The sequence below is a fragment of the Tachysurus vachellii genome, chromosome 22 (genome assembly GCF_030014155.1).
Source record: "Tachysurus vachellii isolate PV-2020 chromosome 22, HZAU_Pvac_v1, whole genome shotgun sequence".
In the NCBI taxonomy this organism is placed as follows: domain Eukaryota; kingdom Metazoa; phylum Chordata; class Actinopteri; order Siluriformes; family Bagridae; genus Tachysurus; species Tachysurus vachellii.
In genome coordinates this window covers 9,504,854-9,527,106 of record NC_083481.1, presented here as the reverse complement: position 1 = coordinate 9,527,106, position 22,253 = coordinate 9,504,854, and the positions used below count along the sequence as shown (strand labels likewise).

Sequence of the window (22,253 nt, the reverse complement as noted above, 5' to 3'; positions counted from 1 at the left end):
AATAGGCTTTAAATTAAATCACTCTCTCTCTCTCTCTCTCTCTCTCTCTCTCTCTCTCTCTCTCTCTCTCTCTCTCTCTCTCTCTCACTGCATATCACACAAATCTTTTTGCTTTGCCCTTTCTTTTGAATCGAGAAAGCATTTGCTTGATGTAATCAATAGCCCGGATTTGCAGTAAACAACACATTTATGGAGGGCGATTCAAACCGAGCGTATTCTTGTGAACTCTACAAAGTCAAGGCCAACATTCATCCATTAGCATGGAGCGACAGAAGGTGCCCTCCATCTTCCTCCTCCCTCTTTTTCACTCTCAGTATCTGCTCAGCTATTTACGGTACCACTCAGACTGATAGGCAAGGTTACACAATTCCCGCTCCTACTGTGACCCTTTAAAATTGTCTTCATCTGATAGCCGCTCCGTTCCCAGACCCTCACCCGCTGACATGTTCTAGAGATGATCTAAAAATGAACATTGTTGTGTGATTACACTGTAATGATACATTCTGACCTTGTGCACGTTCAGATCTTTTTTTTTTTGCTGGTATTTTATTCATTTCTCTTCTGCCTCTTATTTCTGGCAAACACATTGAGAACTGCACAGGGATAAATATCTGTCCACATTCCTCATTTAATATAAATGTCCTGTAAATGATCATTTACCTTTATATGAGTGTCCCAATAAATCAGTGTGTTTATGGTACGCAGTGGAGTCGATGTGTATGGTTTATCCAAAGACCTGAAAACTGCACTTTTCTTTTAGTTAAAGATGTCTTTGCTTCTGGTAGCAGTTACTGAGATCCAATCTGACCTGTGAATTTTGAGCCAATAGAAAAGAAGTTGGTGGGACTGCCATGTCTTCGGTTGGCCTTTGTTGCCTTTTTTACTTTTTTACTGTAATGTGCTAGGATTTAGGTGTAAATTCTGTTTTTATTTGAGCTGCCTCATGGATTTTTTTGTTAAGACATGGCATTTTTAAAGTATAAAATGTAAAGGTCTGTATATAAGAACGTTGACAGTAATGTCAGTGTCTCGTCCTTCTAACAAAACTACAAACAATCAAATTAACTTTAATACCCAAGATCCTCAGTCATCCAGTCTCAGGACCCACAGCACATCTCTGTCTGTTCCAAATCAGTAGATATCTGAGCACACACACCTGTTAGCAATTTCCCAGTCTCCATGAACCTGCACTCAAAAATACTCTTTGAAAAGTCCCACTGAGGCTTTCTTATAGCTCACCTGTCTGTCTAGTCTTTAGTTATCTACATGTCCGGTCTCAATTATTTTGCCTCTTTTCCAAACCTGAGAGTTGTTTACTGTGTATGATTAATGGCTGATCCTTCTGGATTGTCTGCCTCATATCTATTAAAACACAAACCAGTCATCCGCACGTCATGACATTTATAAGTGCTGTTAAACCTTGGCACATTTTTATAAAGTCATTTGTAGAGAATAAATTACACACAATGAAAATGGGGACACTGTACCTGTCAGTTTTGGTGAACTGAGAACATAATTTCTAATTACAGTAAGGAATCAAATAAAACAGGACACACTGTTATTAGATAAATAAGCAAGGACAAGGAAGGGTGATGCATCAGGACACAGCAAAAAGTCCATTATTTTCCAAAAATCGCAAATCTGTACTCCAGTTAAAATCACAGCAATTTGCCCGTGCTAACCGATCTTTATTTATTTAAATACGCCACACCATACTTTTTATTTCTTTATAGATAAACTTAATATTGTTGAACATCCCCGAATTTATTTTAGACATAGACCTTTAGTATAAGTTGTATATGAAATAAATGTACTGGTGGCTTTTTGTTTCCAGTAAACAAACCATAGTATGATGGTAGAAATGCTAAGCACACTTACAGTATAAACCTGATATTTGCCATGCAGTCAGCATTACTGTCAGAGCCGCTGTTATAGAAAATTAATCAACACTGACTGACCAATCAGAATAGCCTATTTTGTTTTATCTGTACCTAATTAAAATACAGAGCCAGTGTTACAACATGTAAACATATGTTGTAAAAAATTCTTCTTCTTCTTCTTCTTTTTATTATTATTATTATTATGCTGACATTATAAAGTAATATATTAATGCTTTATATTTTGAACCACTAACACAACTAAGCTATTATGTAAACTATACAAAACAGTATTTAGTGCAAATAACGTTCTACATGCATTATGAATACATTATGATTTATATGAAGTATTACTATATTTGCATTTGTGCTGAGTAAAATCTGCCTTTATATCGTGGTTGAGATTAGAAAGTCAACAGAAAGAGTAAAGCACGTATAATTTAAACTCTGCTCTACCACTGCACAGTAAAAAAAAAATCTATTCATGTAACAGGAGACAAGTTTAGATTTACTTCTTTGTTCAGTCTTTTTTTTCATACCATTACCACAGTGTTAATATACATTTTATTACCATTCCCCTGGGTATTACAATAAATCCTATCCCTATTTAAATTTGTCATTGTGGCACTGTTTTTCATTTCTTCTCCATTTCCGAGGAAAACGACTATATTGCTTTTTGCTCTCTAGTCTGCCCAGTCCACCAGCTCCAGGGCTTTTCTCAAGTGTATGAGCACAATAGGCATTAAATTGGGGAGCTTGAAGGCTCTGAAGCCTTTTTTTGCCTTCAAAGCCCTTTTGAATTGTCAAATCATAAATGACCTATATGGTCTCAAGCATGACGTCTTACATCTTAGCTCCTGAAAGCCTGTCACACTTCAGCAGCTCCAGTCATACCAGCACCATATGCAGCGTTTCCTCAGTCACTGTTCCATATTGAAGCTAAAGCGAGCCTACTGAGCTTTATATACCAAAACCTTAACCATCATTTTTCTTTCAAGTGTCACCAGGAATGAAGATCTACATCGACCCATTTACCTACGAAGATCCCAACGAAGCAGTAAGAGAGTTCGCTAAAGAGATTGATATCTCATGTGTGAAGATTGAGCAGGTCATTGGAGCAGGTACTGCAATGATAGAGAGCTTCTTCGCTTCCAGTAATTCCTTTTGGTTTAATTGTGAGATTTCACCTCTGCTTGTGTCCATCTTAAGGTGAGTTTGGGGAGGTGTGCAGCGGCAACCTGAAGCTCCCAGGAAAGAGGGAGATGTTTGTCGCCATTAAGACACTGAAGTCGGGTTACACAGAGAAACAGAGGCGGGACTTTCTGAGTGAGGCCAGCATCATGGGACAGTTTGACCACCCGAATGTCATACATCTGGAAGGAGTAGTGACCAAAAGCAGCCCTGTGATGATAATCACTGAGTTTATGGAGAACGGCTCACTGGACTCTTTCCTTAGGGTGAGTAAATGATATTCACCATGTACACCAAGTCTCATATACACAGAGAATTCATTCCAGTTTGGTCCCTTTTGAACATTGAACAAGACATGTTTTGATGAAAGACTTAATCTGAATATAGTGTATGTCATCTTGATAGATTTAATCAGGGTTCCCACGCGTCCTGGAAAACCTGGAAATCCTGGAAAATTAATGACCAATGTTCCAGTCCTGGAAAACACATGGAAAATGAGAGAAAACATAAATTGTCCTGGAAAAAAATCTTTTTGTCCTGGAAAATTATTATTTTTAAATGTTCTTGATCATTTAAAGAACAGTTTACAACTGGTCAAAACAATTAAAGTTAGTAACAGAAAACGCTTTGTTCAGGGATGCAGAGTTTTTTCTTATGCTGTTTAATCTCGCTGTGACGGATGACGCTGTCTTGTGTTGGCGGTTTCAGGTGCTAGGAATGGTTTAAGTGCTCGAATGTTTTCAGCAAATGGTGACGGTAAGCAGGTTATATTAACCTTGTTAATCTGAATATCATGTGCAAGGGGAATGCACACCAAACTAAAGCATGCATGACGGGATTGGCCTGAGAAAGGAAAGGGTATTAATATGTGCGGTCTTTTTATTTTAGAAATGTTGAAATTTCATTCACATGACAAATTGTCTTTAAAAGTATAGTTAAGTAATAGCCATAAAGTGTACGTTGTTTTTAAGACTTCTGGAGAGAAGAACATGTTACTTTAGGCTGTGAATCTGTGATCCTTGTCTTTTTTTGCTAAATTTGAAATGTCCTGGAAAAGTCCTGGAAAATGATCTCTGAAAAAGAGTGGGAACCCTGTTTAATAGATTACTTCTAGTAACAGCAATGTTTAAGACCTCAAAATCCTTTTAAAACCTGGCTAATATTTGTGAACAAAAAGCCCATGAACATCTTATATCTACTGTAGTTTATATAATATAAAATATTCCATGCTGTAATACGTGCAGGTGCAGTCTGTAAACGTTGGTGACATGAGAAATTTGGTTGAATCAGAAAACCTAGCGATAGTCTGGTAATAAATCTGTTACTGCACCACCCCATGTAAAACTAAATCTCATCCGAATATGACTTATGAGACCTCATAGTTTTTTGTATACAAAGCTGAAAGAATTTTCACTGCAAGGATCAAGAATCTCACTACAAGGGCAAATTAAATGTCTTTTTTTTTGTCAAATTAAATTTAATGTCTTTTTTTTGTCATAGTAGCATTTAGCACACAGACAGACAGACAGAGAGAGAGAGAGAGAGAGAGAGAGAGAGAGAGAGAGAGAGAGAGAGAGAGAGAGACAGACAGACAGACAGAAAGACGGAGAGAGAGAGAGAGAGAGAGAGAGAGAGAGAGAGAGAGACAGACAGACAGGCAGACAGAGAGAGAGAGAGAGAGAGAGAGAGAAAGAGAGAGAGAGAGAGAGAGATTGTTGTTTACTGTATGCTTATAGAGATTTACAATGTATTTCAAATCATAGAGATCGTCGTCTGTCAGGCTATTAGAAACAGTAAGATAAATCCAGCAGAAATGCTGTATTAAAATCTTTTAAATCCTTCTAAACATTTCAAGCACAAGCGCACATGAGCATATAAGTGTGGCAAGAAACAGACATGCAAATGAATAGAAAATCCCTCATTAGTGACTGTATGTGTGTGTGTACATCATTATGTACATCTATCTTCTTTATTTTCCACCATGTACATCAGGTGATCGCCCCCCAGGAGGCTCTCTTTAATACTCTATTGGCCTTGTTCAACAGGACTTCCCACTGTGTACATGTAGCTGTCCATATTGATTTTAGCAATCTAATAACCTCATAGCCGTTCTGTCTCTATATCCAAGAATTGCCACATTAACATTAACGTTGGGTTTGCTTTATGTAAAGATGCACCATGTTAAGTACATCATGTACAATATCGCATAAGAATGACATAATGATATAAGAATAATAATCGGTAATAGTAGGTACAGAAGAGTTTAATTCTTCTTATACCAGAACAAAGAAAATGCACCTTGTTATTGAGAAACTGAAGAACCAATGTATAACGACGAGGTCTGTGGTGTAAATATCCTCAACGTACATCTATTCCACAGAGGAATATATCTGAAGCATAAATAATGTGTAATAAAAGAGGAAGTGAAAGTATATGGGTTCAAAGTTAAATTCTCTTTCTGTGCAAACTCATCGTGAAGTTTAGCTGACAGTGATCATCTTTCAAATCCCAGACAAAATGGAGAGGCTTGGAAATGCGAGGAGGCTGCTTTCAGGAAGCAGGTGACCAGCTCTGGAAGATATCATTTTTTATTTGAGTCACCAGGGAAAGAGTGAATGTTAAGAAACCTTCATCTGTGCAAATTCAGTGTGTTTGAAGTTAGTGGAAAAGTGACTTATGTAAATTGAGGGACATGGTGGATTTACTTTTCTCATTAGTATAGCTTTACTCACTGAGCTTTCATGAGTAGGAACTTATTTTAGACCTGACACACTTTTATGGAGTGTCAGGAAGTAAAATGATCAGAAATTAGACACCACTGAGAGTATGAGGAATAAATGAGGGAAGATAAACTAGGGAACAGTCCAACATTTTTTTACAGCATTTTTTTGAATCAGCTTGATTCTGATTATAGACAGTGCGAGTTCAGCGGTTATAGCTTGAGCTATTAAGGTTGTAAGTTCAAAGTCTTTAACCCTCAACTGCATTCTGTCTCGACTGTAAGTTGCTCTGGTTTAAAACATGAACCTCAGGGTTGTGGTGGTAATTAGGGTACTTTTTTCTTCAAATGGAAAAAAACAGTTCTGTAGAAAATGTTAACTGCACAAGCCAGATTTTTAAAAAAAAATCAGCACACATCTCTAATAGAAAGACAAATGTTGGAGCCAGAAAACTGAATGTAGATACAAACATATAGAGCAATAAACTGGCCCAGATATAGATTGTGGCATTTTGTTACACCAAAACCTTGTAATAAATGTAAATATGAGGGCGTGAATGATTTTCTTCCTAAGAAGTATAGCTTGTATAATTTAGGCTACAGGGCTTTGCTAAATTTACTTTGGAATCGTCGTGTAAGCCTTTGTTACTACATGTATAAAAACAATTGTGATATCTTGTCTGTGGAAGAAGGACATCATAGTGTCATGGCATTATGATGCACATCATAATGTCAAGGCATAAGGCTGAAAAAGGGAATCACATAATGTCTAAAGACCTACTTTTACATTTTTCAGACAGAATACATTCCTTACTAGTTCAAGTCAACTTATTTATTCTTTACAGAAAAAGATGACAATTCATAGCATAGAGAACTATTATCATGTTTTAGTCATTAGCAACATTTACATCTTAACATTTACATCTTAACAAGCATCTTAATAATCTGGTCTTCTCTGTGTGGATGTCGACTACTTGGGTGTTTGAAAAAATAACATTGAGAGTAAAGCAAGCAGGCTAAATATAGTTTGTTATTATTACAATATTTCTGATAAGAGGAAGCCAATTCTCTGGTCATCTGCACATTGGTTAAGTATCTACTGGGAATGTTTTTTTCTTCTTTACTGTTAATGAAACATTTTCACTTTATCACAGTGTAAGAAGTGTAGAGGTGTAAATAGGACTGTTTTTGTAATCTCACTCCTACCCACTCATGAACTAAGTGCAGATATTATGCAGTTAGTTTTCTTGTTGTTTAGAGATAAATAAAGTTTTAACAGTCTAAGATCCTAACACAGTGGTGAGCACATTTGGAGCTGAGGTTTGCACGTCACTATCTCTTATAAACTCTAAAATAGTCATGCCCTGAAACAGCTTTAACTATGAAAAGATTCGTCAGCTATTTTTTGAAATACTGGCCGGGTAGTGAAAATGAATAGTCATGCATTTCCGATCTTAACCTACACCTCGACTGGAACAGAACAAATCGATTTAAGATTTCTGAACCCTACTGTTTAATGTGAGCAGACGTTTATTCTGAAAGAAAACATCCTTTTACTTTCAAGAACCTAGTGCACACCCAGTGTAAGTAATGTGTACATGTGCTGTGTTTGTTCAATTACTCTGATACCTTTTAAAACAAGTATTGTGACTCAGGACATTTGCTGAAAGCACCTTAATCCATGTGTTACAGGTGTACACTGAAACATCTAAAACATTATTATATTATATATTAACATTTATATATATATATATATGCAAAGTATATATATATATGTATATATATATACCACTGACTTTGTGAAGGTATTATTGTGAGAATGGCATGGTTCAAATATGACTGGAGATAAACATATGAACATATAATCAAGAAAACCTGAACACGTACTTTGCTCAGGTTGTGAATCGAAATTAGTTTGGGCTAAGAGTTCCTTTAATTAAACTGTATGCAAACAGTGCAGGGAGATTAGAATGGTGGTTTGTATTTGTGAAGGATTTGAAACTTATGAATAATTTATAGAAGTTAATTGCTGTGGAGGTTTGGAATGAGGGTGATAAATTAGGAGACGGCAGGGGCGTGAGGAGGAGCTCAGGTTGTTTAATGAGGAGGAAGGGTTTGTGTGAGGGTTTTAGTATGGCCTGTGAGGACTTCTTAGCAGGATATGCTAACAAAAATAATTGCAGTATTAGCTTTTATTTATATAACACCGGACTCTTTAGGTACGTAGTGATTAATATTACAAGCCAGGCTCGTTATTCTGCTTCCTGTTATCATTAAGCATGGCATTTTTTAACATGAAACCAGAAACCACACAATGTTACCCTGTTACCCGACAGGACAGGAAATACAGAATTATCTCTTAAAGCATTTTTAAAGATGTGGTGTATAGTGTCATGCTCTGAAATAATCATACAGTGTGCAGTAAACTGTAGTAACAAAGCATTGCAGTGAACCTCCCAGATTTTTATGTATGAAACTGAGACTTTATCAAAACCAAAGCTTAACCATAACAACAATCATAACCATACAACAGTAATGACAAAAATTACCACTGGAAATCATAACAAGCCTCCACATGTGAGAGATTCTCTTATATTCTATACATCTACATACACTGTCATTCAGCACAATCTCTAAACAAAAGGAAAAATGTCTTTTTAAATGTGTCCTGATTTATCTGTGTAACTGCCAACTGTTGAACTGTTGAAAACAATAAAAAGAGTCTTATAAAAAATGGTGCCCTAAAACAATTGTAATACACAAACCACCAAACACACAACAAAAGACGGACATGTCTATGCACTTGACCCGTGTCTGTCTGTCTACACAAAGCCTGCTGCTCTCATCTCCTGCGGCTCCTGTGGTGGGTCTGCAGATGGGTGCAGCTGGAACCACAGCTGGGTCAAAGCAGCAGGAGCTCCTTCTTCAGGACTTTATGACAGTCTTGGAGAACAGCTGAAGGATTTATCAGGGCTCAGTATGGGACAGGCAACATCTGCTCTCTCATCCAACTTAGCATCTACCAGAATGCTTTCTGTCTATTAGAGTCATCCCCAAGCCTAGACTTAATAAAATAAAAAATCTACAGAGAAACTTAAACCAGTACAAACGAATCCTGAAAATATCTGCTCTTGTACCCAAGCCCCTGTTGTGTTAGTTGCTTATTCTGATATTTTGTATATCTTACAGCAAAACGATGGGCAGTTCACTGTGATCCAGCTAGTAGGCATGCTGCGTGGTATTGCCTCAGGAATGAAGTACCTCGCTGATATGAATTACGTGCACCGTGACCTGGCAGCCCGGAACATCCTAGTTAACAGCAACCTGGTGTGTAAGGTGTCAGACTTTGGGCTCTCGCGCTTCCTGGAGGATGACACATCTGACCCCACCTACACCAGTGCTCTGGTGAGAGCTCTTAATTATACTCCACTATGTAGCTCTTAGTCAAGTTTGGTTTTATGTACATTTTACAAAAGAAAAAAATCCAAACTCCTGCACAGAAGACAATTGTAAACCAAATTTCTTACTGATATTACACATGATTTTTACTCGTGTTATGACATTTTTTTTTATTTAGTGAATTTCTAAGGAGTGTATACAGTTACTCTCCCTCAATCTTTGATTCTGTATGACAGGGTGGGAAAATCCCCATTCGCTGGACTGCACCTGAAGCCATCCAGTACAGGAAATTCACTTCAGCCAGTGACGTGTGGAGTTACGGCATCGTCATGTGGGAGGTGATGTCTTACGGAGAGAGGCCATACTGGGACATGACCAATCAGGATGTATGTAATCAGCTCCATTTTTCACACATTATTTTAGCCTATTTCTATTTTCCTACTAAGGAATGTAGTAATTTCTCTATTTTCACTGCTCTATATTGTATGTCTTTACCCCCCTAGTGATATAAAAATTCATATCAAGTTGAGTTGAGTATAAACTGTTAAATCCAGTATAGAAATCCTGGTTTTACCAAATTTAACCCTCCTTGTAAAAACCACCATTCATTTTAAAACAGTCTTATTTGATAATATAACTAACTACTGTAGATTTTCATTGAATCCATATTTGCGAGTCACACAATGAGCTGCATTGCATGTATCATGACTTCCTCCTATCAAAACAACAAGCTTCATTCAGGGCACATGTTCATGAGGGAGTGCATGTGTAGTGTTAAATAGTGTTGAATGCAATGCACTACTGAGGTGACATGGTTATTTTCTAATAAGGCTTGGCTTCGAAATGAATATACTGAGGCTACAGGATGTATGCTAAGGCCGCTAATTAATATTTCAAGGTCATGCAGTAAGGCTATCATGGTCATGGATTGTATAGCTTGAGCCGACAAGTTAATATGTTCTAAGAGCATCATACAGAATATGTGGTTCCTGTTCATATTGGCAGAAACGGATAAAAAGTCTATTCACTTTAAAAATTCCCTTAAGGTGACACAGGGTAGTGGTATATCCATGTTGCAACTCAAGTGACTCCAGTACAGTTTAATACGTCATTCCAAGGTTGAAGTAAAGTGTAGTATTAATCTTCTCCATGCATGGGTAACTGTAGTCTAATTCAATTGATTTCTCTTTCTCTCACTCATTTTAAAATACAATAGTTGCCACAAGTTAAGTAGATCATGGCCACAAAATAGATCATGGGAACCATAACTCATAGAGGTAATATATTAATTTTCTCTGGAAAGGGTGCATTATCCTGCTGAAAGAGCATTATCCTGCTGAATATCGTTGCCAAGAAGGGGTGTACTTGGTCTGCAACATATTTAGTTAGGTGGTTGGTGTGAAAGTAACATCCACATGAATGCCAGGAGCCAAGCTTTCCCAGCAGAACATTACCTAAAGCATCACAGTGTGTCTGCCAGCTGGTCTTGTTCTCTTATTGAGCACTGCACACACACAGACACACACACACACAAACACACACACGCTAACACACACACAGGTAAACAATGGAGACCAGCCACATATAAAAGAAAACGTGATTCATCAGACCAGGCCATTTTCATTCCCTTCTTGATTATTGTATTTTGTCAGTGGACAGAAATCAGCATGGACACTCCACAGTCTGTACATACATATTTGTCTATTTACATCCAATATCATTATTCCAGTTAATTGCAAGATGTATAGTGTGTGAAAATGTATGAAATGTATGAGTTAAGACATAAAATCAATAATGGTTTGGCCTAAAATTAGTCTTTAAATATCAGGGTCTTATTAGCTCACTACTTCTTCATTCTCATGTACTCATTTATACCTGAGAGCCAATGGGGTGTCTCAGTAGGACCTCTGGCCTATGTGTGAGTGATGGATAAGGACAAAGATGCAGTGTGGAATGAGAAGCGAAGGTAAACAGCAGCACTGGTGGTGCATCATAAATCTGCTGTACACCATTTAAGGCTGAGACCCAGAGTCTACTTCAGCTAAACTCTGTTAGCCTCTATAGGGTCTGCTGTATGGGACGAGATTAAACATCGGGCCTGATCCCTTTGTGGTGGTTGTAAAATTGCATGACTGGATATAGATGGAAAGGAAAATGAATTTACGCTGCACATCTTTAACCTTGTATCATGTATCTAAACTAGGCACAAAATAAGATTAATTAATACAGAGCAAGAATGGCGTACAACGGTGAAGCAAACGAAGAACCGAACATAAACACTTGTGAGAAAGAAATTTATTTCATATGCAAAGCATAAGGCTGTGCTAACTGTTCCTGCCCTTGACTGCAGTTTCCATTTGCAGCATCCCCCTGGGTAGCTGAGAGGAAAGCAAATTACGGGTCCAGATAATGAAAATAGTTTGAAACTGAAAGAGTGAACACTAATGCGCTAAGAGAGAGTGCAGATCTCAGCGGTTATCTTATTAGCAGCTCCAGATAGCGTTCCACTGCCCCATCGGGCTGTGAGTTGGAGGCAGCTGGATGAGATTAATCAGGCACTGAATAGAATTCTATAATGCCATAAATAATGAGCTGGAGAATGGTGGGTCTCAAACGGTCCTGATACTTTTTTCTTCCACAGCTTTGGTTTGAATCTCACCTTTTCTTTGTCATGCTGAAGTTCATGTGGTACCTCAGATGCACTCAGTGACAACTCGACACTGACATAGGAAGCAAGGTGCACGGAGATGATGTCACTCCCCCACAAAGCCATGAAGATTAAGTGGTGTGGAAACTGCTGTCTCTCACAACTACAGACATGAAGCTAAACACAGCTTCCAGCACATTTTTTGCAAACATAGAATCGAGTCAGTGTGTAAATTACTGTGCATGTTAATCACGTTTGGTCCGACAGTAATATCGCACCTGAATTCGAGTGAAAGCTGCAGAGGACGGAATTAGACAGCAGAATATCAGAAAACATTTAAAACACTGCTGAGTGGCAGGAGGCAGCTCTGAAACAACACTGTGTCTATTAGTGTTTACTTTCCATCTAATTCTCTCAGATGGAACAAATAAATGTAAGGCCTTCGAACAGTCCAAGAGTTTATACACTTTGTATTTTTCTACCTTATTTCAGACAGCAACTGTGTTCTCCTGATTAATAGCCTGTGTATGTGTGTGTGCACGTGTGTGTGTGTGTGTGTGTGAGTGATGATAAATTGCTTCCCTGGGTCCCCTTCAGACAGAGATAATGATCACAGTGCATTTATGAAGAGAACAAATCAATCCGTGGTTTCTTGCAGTGAAGCAACCACTGTCTGGCTTCCAAACTTTTATCACTGGATCAGGATACGTCGTATATCCCTATACAAAAACACAGTGCTAGTGTTTACGTATTAAAGTGATGTACAACATGCCCCATGTTGTGCTGAGACTGAGGTTAGAGTGTGCAGTACATTAGACTCAATTCATTAGACGGTAAAATAGCGCTCATGATGCTGGTGCATTGTTGCCCTTTAGCTACTTTTGACTTACTGCAGTCTAATGATTTTTTTTGTCTGCAGGTTGGAGGTTGGCAGTTTTACATACATTACTATTTCTATTTGATTATTATATCTGTATTTTACAAGACAAATAAATAGATGTCATTCTGTAAATATTACCGTATATACAATATACAGTTATAATTTTTGAGTCTGATCCACAGGGTTTGGGGGAATTTCAGGGTTGTAATGTCAACCCTGCACTGTTAAGTTAGATCAGAAGCGTACTGCAATTCATTTTTATACATATTGCAATATTAGTTGTTGTTCCATATGACTATGAAAATGTCACTGTGGATGGTGGACAATGGATGAAAATTGAGTTTGAGAGTTTAACTGAAAATCTTCTTATTTTTTTTGATTGCATAACAAATAGTATATATAAATTATAAATCATATATATTATTGGTCTTTTTTTGATCATTTACAGTATTAATGGCATCTTGTAGCATACATAATCTCCTGGAAGCACTTATTCAAAATTACATGTTTTCAAAATAACAAAATATTTGTTTTTGAAATAGGTTCAACACTAATGACATGAAATGTGGGAACAAATCTTCTTTTTATATAATTTATCATATTGGAAAGGTATTTTATTCTGTTAATTTGCATATTTAATCTATATTCTGATAATGTCTCTCTGAGAATGAACGGGACGTAACATCATTGTGTCAAAGACTACCATAAAGAGGAAGAATCACACAATGATCTTAGACACTTTTTATAACCTCTTACCTCTTGCCATTTATAACTGGTGAGCAGAGGTATATGGCAAAAACAGGCAGGTATGATTTCCTTTTTGAGTTGTGGAACAAAGTCATCTGGACAAATGAGATGATATTTAATCTCTCATAGAATGATGTAATGAGCAAAAATTAGGGGAAAAATTCTGCTCATGGTCCAAAGAATACCACCTCATCAGTAAAACATGGTGGCGTGAGCATGTACGGCTCCTAGTGGAACAGGCTCGTTTGTCTTTATCGATGATGTGTCTGCAGACGCTAGCAGCAGGATGAATTCCACATTATACAAGTGCATCTTAACTGCTCAGCCAAGTGCCTTAAAACTTACCTGCCAATTTATCTAGAGTGAATCAGAGCAACTATGGAGGTTTGAAGTAAGAGTAAGAGTTATTATGTTTTCTAAAGGCTATACTGCATGTCAGAAGATCAACAGTTATCATCCAAGATCCCCAGTGATTGAGTCTCTTACATTTGTTTTACTATTTTATTTATCTTGGTACAATGGTCTTTGAAATCAGAAACTGTGTGTAAACAGGCATATTATCTCTATATGCTTCTCCGAGTATTTATTAGTGTTTAAAGAAGGCTGTTTTAAAGGATGTGATATCTAAATATCTAGTATCTAATTAAAATTGAAACAGTAGGTCATGTTCACCCATAATCATAGTTTGCTTGACAGACTAAGTACTACTCATTTTCCGGACACTTCAGAACATTTTTGAGGGGATGTAACATCAATTTACAGTAATCCATGATCTGGAAGCAGGACATTATATCATTATGATAATAATCATTCTTTTTTTTTTACTCCTGCTTATGGCTAAGACTCATGGTCTCTTTGGAGTGGAAAAAAAATAGAACGAGACTGTGTTAGAACACTACGAGAAAGTGGATCAAATGAAAAATATATTGAGAAAATGTATGGTTTCACTTGAGTCTATAAACAAAGACAAAGAAAAACCAACAAAGAGGTATAAAGTTTGTAATATTTTTGTTTCAGAACAGCAGACACAGCCTAGTATCCACTTAGGTTCAGTAAAAGCCCACAAATCATCATTAAATGTCCACATTTGTCCTCCTGCATTATATTATATAGCCACACAAAAACGCTGTACACTCCCTTGACCGCACTTAACCTGCTGACCTCACGCGCACGCGCGCACACACACAGACACACACACACAAACACATAATTGAGTGCAGTTTCACTTTAGCCACTGCCTGGGTGTTTTAGAGGTTTATGCCTAAACTGTAGGAAGCAAACACAAGATTGGCCACAGATGCATAAAACTGGGTAGTTGTTTGAGTGGATATAACTTGAGTGTTTCATGAGATGTTTTTGACAAGACTTTTGGACAAGAGTTGTGCTCCAGATTTTTTCATATGAAACTTTTTGGATAATGTGACTATTATACATGAATACCAGTACTAGACCACTACATAGTATGTGCTATGTTCTCCTTCACACCTAAACCCATGATCTTTAGACATCTGCTAAGGTCTCAGGACATCTTTCTTTCTCTCTTCAGGTAATCAATGCTATTGAGCAGGACTACAGGCTGCCTCCACCTATGGACTGCCCCAGTGCCCTACACCAGCTCATGCTCGATTGCTGGCAGAAGGACCGCAATAATCGTCCCAAATTCAGCCAGATTGTTAACAACCTGGACAAGATGATTCGTAACCCCAACATGCTGAAGGCCATGACACCTCTTTCTTCAGGGTAAGACCATTGGTGATCATTTGCATATGAGACATGAATGTAGAACAAGAATGAGCCAGTGCAGAGTTAGATATACTCATGGTGTCAAGGCTTATGGATGAAAAAAAAAAGCTACAGCATGATATAAAACGTTTGCCATCATTTGTACAGACACAAAAGAGACTAAGATGTTGGTGTAAGTGTCTGTGCTGGATGTGAAATGATGTCCTGTGAAAAAGAAATATGCTGTATAATGTTTTAAATGATCTGAAATTATTTTTGGGAATGCTGCCCTCAGTCCTATGTATAGCCACCAATTCTGACCTAGTCTAAAGCCTAGGGAGTGGATATTTATGTACATGTTCACATCTGAGACCACATATTCAGCACAAGATATATAATATATTTATATGAGAGATCTTTGAGTGTGTGACCTTGCACCAGTTAGTTCTCAACCTTTAGCCTTTCAAACCATATTTAGCAAATAGAATCTTAAAAAGTCTGTATAGAACAAAATGTTTTTGTTTTCACTTATAATTTAATAAAAATAAACTAAAATATTTATTAGTAATGTTTACAGAAAAGCAAAGAAGATAGAGTGCAGAATAAATACAATAACACAATGTGTGTCTACTGTCTGTCATGTGCAGTGTACACTTGCCCTTGCTGGACCGCAGCATGCCTGACTTCTCCAGCTTCAGAAACGTGGACGACTGGCTGGATGCTATCAAGATGGGACAGTACAAGGACAACTTCGCCAACGCTGACTTCACCAGCTTCGATTTGGTCTCACAGATGACAATGGAGTAAGTGGTGTTGAAAGTTGAGAGAGAGAGAGAGAGAGAGAGAGAGAGATACCCATGTAAATATCCACATGGCCTTCAGTCTCACTGACTAGTGAAAGGAGATTTCTGGAGATTTTTGGAGCTTATTTCCATGGCTAACATCAAGACCATCAACGTTACCATTATTGTGCATGTACAAATCTTTGCTCAGTCTGTTACAAGGACTGGTTAGAAGTATGTCAATTATTTTAATACTGGTTACAACGTGTTGATGACAAGATTTAATTCTTGGCCCTGTGGAAACTTTGCTTTGTAACATATTATGCCACAGGGATGCATGTCTGTAGAAGACTGTGTGTGTGTGTGTGTGTGTGTGTGTGTGTGTGTGTGTGTGTGTGTGTGTGTGTGTGTGTGTGTAAAAGTAAGAGAGAGGGAGAGAGATGCAGGTGAAAACATTCAGGTATACTTGAAACCCCAAAGTTAGCAGACATCTTTGTTTTTTCATTGTTACCCCATTTGGTTTAGAGTTTGGATGATTTAGGATGAATAATACTTCTGTTGTTTTGTCTGACATCGTTCATGATGACATGTAAATATATATCTGGGAATCTGGAATTCATCTTTCTAATCATGGTTGTCATGAGATGAATGTACTGCCTCTAAATAAACCCTGCTTTCAGAGTTGTTTAGTAAATATTTGCTTTAAAAACTTCATTGTTCCCAGCATTTCTAACTCAAGTCCCTACAAGAAATATGAGCCACAATGATCATCTGTCAGATTTCCTTCTCCTTAAATCACTGGCTTTGATACCTGCACAAACCAGACACACATCCCAACAAAAACAAAGACATGGCGTTGTTTTAAAGTTATCTCACAGCAGCCGATGGAAATCATGCTTGGAAGGAGTCCATTTCATTTTGAACTGACATGCTGTGTTTATTTTGGCATGGGGCTGGTGGTCTGTGTAGAAGCACTACATGTTTTCCTGATATCTTTGCTGATCTGTATGTTTGCGTGTGCTCTGCAGGGACATCCTCAGGGTGGGAGTGATTCTTGCGGGTCACCAAAAGAAGATCCTCAACAGCGTGCAGATGATGAGGGCACAAATGAACCAGATCCAGTCGGTGGAGGTTTGACCTTCTGGCCTGATCCTGCACACAGAGGCAGGAGGGACAAGTGGACAGATGGTGGTGGATGTGTGCTGAACCTGATTTTTCCCTTTAGGCCACCATTTTTTTCCAAGGAAATCATCAACAACACTTCTTCCCCATCCATCAGTTGTCACAACTGCCAAAACAAGGAGCAAGGAGGAATTTTCACCAAACAAGAGCATGCCCATCTTCTTGCTCTTGCTCTTACTTCATTACGATTATTCATTTTATTTTATTTTTTTGTCATCTATGTTCTTTTTAATGATTTTTTTCTAAAGATTTTGTAAAGGAAAAAAAGCTACATGAACAGAAAGGATCTATATGATATATAGATACGTTTAAAATTGTAGATGGATTTCACTGAAAGGCTACCCTTTAAAAGGGCAAAATACACCGAAAACAAAGGTACATCATCACGCAATGTGCTCTATTATTCTATTTTATTGTGGAAATCATTCAAAAGGAATATTGACTACCAGCTCAGAGGCTACAAGTAGAAAAAAAACATGGAACTATAATTCCTGTGCCATCATTAAAAAGGCAGAGAAAAGGAGATAAACCCCATGAAATGGAAACTTCCTCTTGACTGCCGTTATTGCCATGAAGGAAAATAAAGACACTTCTATCATTTAGCTGTTTGAAACACCCAAAGCAAATACAAAAAAAAAAAAAAAAAAAAAAAATGTCTTCTCTCCTAAATAGTAATCTCGTTGACAGTGTGGACTTTGTAGTGAAGATTTCCTCTGCTTCCAGTCACCATGGGAAAAAGACCATTTTGTTTTCTTTTTACAGACATCATAACCTGCCAAATAGGACATCGTTCTGTCCTACCTCATAGCTCATAGGTCCTTCTGTACATATCAGATGCACTTGACATCGTCAATATAGTCACCAAGTGCGTGGCTGTCTTCATTCAGGCAATGATGGGGTTAATATGTGGGGTTGTTCATAGTTCCCCCTATTTTAAATCAAATGTTTGTTGTGGAATTTAATAATTTACTACATGACACATCATATATTGATTCCCTTCAAATATGTAGAGATAAAGGCTTTGGGTGTGTTTTTTTCTCATTATTATTATTATTAATTTACTTTTTACATAGAATGACCCTGAATAAACATAGGTTTTGATTTTTTTTTTTTACACAGTTTCATTTATTGTAGGTTCAGAATAGAATTAAACTATCAAACTAGGGGGTCCTTTTCAGTATCACATGGTGTTTTCCATTGGGGCGGTACTGTGAACACGAGCGTAGTGTTATAATGGTTCCAGTGGCCATGGCATTACTATTATAAACTGGTACTGTTGCACACTTAGCAAGTGGCAGGAGAACAGGAGAGGACGAGACCTCCCTTTTAAATGTGTTTTTTTTGACTCATGCACATCCCTAAAACAGTAGGTCTCCAATGGTACTCAAGATGTCTGCCTTGTTACCAACATGAAGAGCATTAAACAGTAAAAAAAAACAAAAAAAACATGTAAATATCCATGTAAGAAATATGTGTTGGATTTTAGTGTACAGAATTTTGTTGTTAAAAATGAATCAAGAGCTGTTTAATCTGGGCCTTTTTTTTCTATTAGAGAGAGATGATGGGGACTGTGGGATTCATCCTTTAGAATGGTCATAGTGAGCAGTGTGGCAGATACTGAACAGACACGAAAACCATAGCCACCTCCGGCTGTGCTACATGATGTGTGTGTGCGGTGTGTGTGTGTCCTGGCATGGAGGTCACTTGTGGTTAACAGTGCTCAATTACACTTTGTCTAGCTCAGCTCACCAGAGACTTCCTCCGCTTCATAACCTCAGGGTTGACGTACATCTTTAATACATTTAAAACCCCTCGGTACAGCGCAGCTAGTCACTTCGACCACACTTCAGTTCACATAAGCTCCGTTGGCTGGTTCTCTGCTTCAGAGTGGCGTGATGTGAACGGATTAATCCAGCACAGTACTCATCTGGCGCCGATTTTCTGACCACAGATGCATCAGTGCTGATTCTGCTGTGCATCTTCATTTGTTCTCATTACACAAATTCTTCCATAGGAATGTCTGTTTATCTCTAGTGGCATCATGTTGTATACACACACACACACACACACACACACACATACACATGTAGAGTTAAAATGGGCATACACACACACACATACACATGTAGAGTTAAAATGGGCATCTAATATGTGTGTGTGTGTGTGTGTGTGTGTGTGTTAGATGCCCATTTTAGCTCCAGTAGGCATAACTCTCAGGATTAATTCCCCATGCTTCTTTGATCAATCCCATTTTACTGTTTTCATCATTTCTTTTGTCTTTCTAGGTGGCTTTTTTTTCTCAAGAACAACTTATTATTTATTTAATATGTGACTATCAGGATTTTGCCCTCAGCGGTTCCATGAATCAGCGTGACTATTTAATGGGCTGATGGATAGAGAAACAGATTCTGAACTTTCTGAAATTCTTCACTGATGCCACACTTTTGCAAAACCCTTAACACCTGCTAAAGCACTCCAATAATTAATGGCACCTCAGTCTTCCTCAAAATAGCACCCATTCTTTCTTTCTCTCATCTCCGTTTGCATACCAACTCCCGATTTGCATTTGAGGGAAGAGTGACTGCATTATGTTTGAATTTCTGTTGCACAGTGAAAGCGAGAGGGAGATGGTTATCAGATGACTGCTTGCTGTTGTATTACAGTGGAAGTGCAATGTGTTTACCTGCTGTAGTATAAATACCACTTCTGCATCTGAAAAGTAATGCAGCATTTTTCAGCCCTGGTTTCTCTTCTTAAATAAATGCACTGCTTTCAAAATGAAGTGAGACGACATTTGAAGACTTTTCGAGAGTCACACTTTCAGGGGCTTAGAGTTTATGTTCATTTGCCTAGAATTAAGCTGTTTGAAGAAAATTAGGAAGACTCCCTGAAAAAATATATAGGTGAACATACGTAGATGAGTAAGAGAAGGTCATCTAATATTTCTCATTATTGGGCAACAATAAAAAAGAACAAAAATGTAAGCTTAGTAATCATGTTTGCAGACATTTGAACTCATTAGAAGCCTCAAATTGACTTGTGTTTTTGGCAGACATTTCTATAGATTTTTTTTTTCTACCTTTCTAAAAAAAATATATATTTTTTGAAATTAACTCTCCTAATTAATTCATTAATTAATAGTCTTCAAAAAAAGACATGCGGAAAGTGTTACATGTTTTTTTTTACAAGTAAAAGTTAAATATTAAAAGGGTTTTGTAAGGATTATTGTAATATTACTTGTTCATTACAGTTATTTATTTAAAGAAATAAAGTCTGCCAAGAGCTCAAGTCAATTTAAAGCTTTAAATGTCTAGAAATAAGATTTCCTATTTAAATGTGCTTTATCATAATCTCCTAAATGCAAAAGATATGATCATTTCTGTATATTTAAGACGTTTTCACTTGACATCAGTGCAAATGTCTCACAACATGGTGATGCCCTTTGTGGTAATAAATATCACCACACATCACTGAAGGATTCTGATATCATTACATACAGGTTCGGGTTTTGTTTTTGTTTTGTTTTTCCTTTCTAGAAGATTATAGCAGGTTATTAAGTATAACTGTGTTAGACAGTGTGTATGTACGTGTATGTGGGTGTAAAGGTACACCTTATGTGAGGCTTAAACCACTTTGTAACCACAAACTAATTTGTGCTCTTTAAGCCAGACACTGTCCTCAGGCACAACGTGACAGCACTCTTCTCTAATATTTAGTCTTTTTACATCAGATGCTTCCATTTTGTAACTTATACAGTATTGGCTCTGCTCTACATTTTTCACATCATTTAATTTTTCTTTTTTTTGCTAAACCCATTAATCAGCAGAAGTGTCCGTAACCCTGTATTCTCTTTAAAAACTCTTTACAAACAATCCTTATGCTCTAAAAACAGACTCACTATTTACCCACGCACATTGAATCCTAATGGTACAGATATTTTTTTCCTCCCGGTGTGTTTTTACAGTAACTACTAGACTGAAGTTAGATCTCAGCAGGAGTCCAACCGCTTCATCCATCTTTCTGTTTCATATTCTGTCCGTCCCTTGATTTACCAGAATGCTGTGTAAACTTCAAAGTCGTAATAAATAAGATGTGATTGTAAGTGTGAAAGAATATTATGCAGAGCGAGTAAGCGACTCGTATAGGCCGTTTCATTGGATTGTCTCACCGCAAAACCATAACATACCAACGGTGGAATTTTTAGGTTATTTGTCATGTCACGCTAGTCAGGCTAAGAACTCAGAAGTTGATCGACAAGATATCATGTGCTCAACTGGATGGTATGTGTATAAACACTCAACCTCCACATGTCACTGAGCAGTGATTAAAATAACTAACAGAGTCATTTAGGTGGTGACAGTTGTGCTGTGTATACATCTTAACCGCCAACAATTCTCCTCTCTCACAACTGGCAAGTTTAATCATGACTGCTGTGACACTCCGCTCAGTTTATATGGCCTTTTGCTAAAAGCTGAGAGCGACAGCAAGCTGTGAACTGCATATGCTTTCGTTTTCTGTAGAACCATTCACCAACTGTGTGCCAGTTGTAAAATGGAACCGAAAGACCATTTTGTCTCCGTGTTACAATGAGCAGTGAATGTAAACACAAGATGTCCCTGGCTCCTTCTGGTGTGGCCCGCGTCCTCCAAATATGGTCCAAAGCGTTCAGGAGAGAAAATGGCTCCTAAACGTGGAGCTGCTGCTCGTAGCATAACTGTGCCCTCTGGTGTCTGGATGGCAATACTGCAGTATGGCTGTGATGGAGCTTCCCTGTGTCTCAGCTCTGATTCTGCATGCAGGACAGGGGACAATTCTCCCTGTGACAGGCAGAGCGCTGTCCACCCTCACCACTGTGACACACATGGGAGGTCCTGTTTTTGATGTATAAAATGTACATTTGACTGTAACCCTGTGAATGATGTAACAATTTCATTATTTGTAATATTGTTATCAGTTTATTTTCTAAAAATGCCAGAAAAAAGCCCAACTTGACTCTCCTCATTAAACGTGAAATGAGATCTGTTATAAACCTGTGTCTGATGTCGCTTTCTTACATCCATGTAACATATCAGGCTTTGTTCCTGGATTTCTTGGAAATGTTTCTAAG

At 37.7% G+C, this 22,253-nt stretch overlaps 1 protein-coding gene across 2 annotated transcripts in view; it reads left to right on the top strand.

The window, feature by feature from the left end:
• The window catches only part of ephb2b (eph receptor B2b), a 149,199-nt gene extending 127,024 nt beyond the window's left edge, over positions 1-22,175 (top strand). For both annotated transcript variants that reach the window (XM_060858043.1, XM_060858042.1), the window contains 7 exons: positions 2,876-2,998; positions 3,087-3,334; positions 8,977-9,192; positions 9,423-9,572; positions 15,007-15,200; positions 15,830-15,985; positions 16,993-22,175. In XM_060858043.1, coding sequence (XP_060714026.1) covers positions 2,876-2,998; positions 3,087-3,334; positions 8,977-9,192; positions 9,423-9,572; positions 15,007-15,200; positions 15,830-15,985; positions 16,993-17,101 — 1,196 coding nt within the window. In that variant the 3' untranslated portion in view covers positions 17,102-22,175. The remainder of the gene's footprint in view (positions 1-2,875; positions 2,999-3,086; positions 3,335-8,976; positions 9,193-9,422; positions 9,573-15,006; positions 15,201-15,829; positions 15,986-16,992) is intronic.
• Positions 22,176-22,253: the final 78 nt, after the last annotated feature.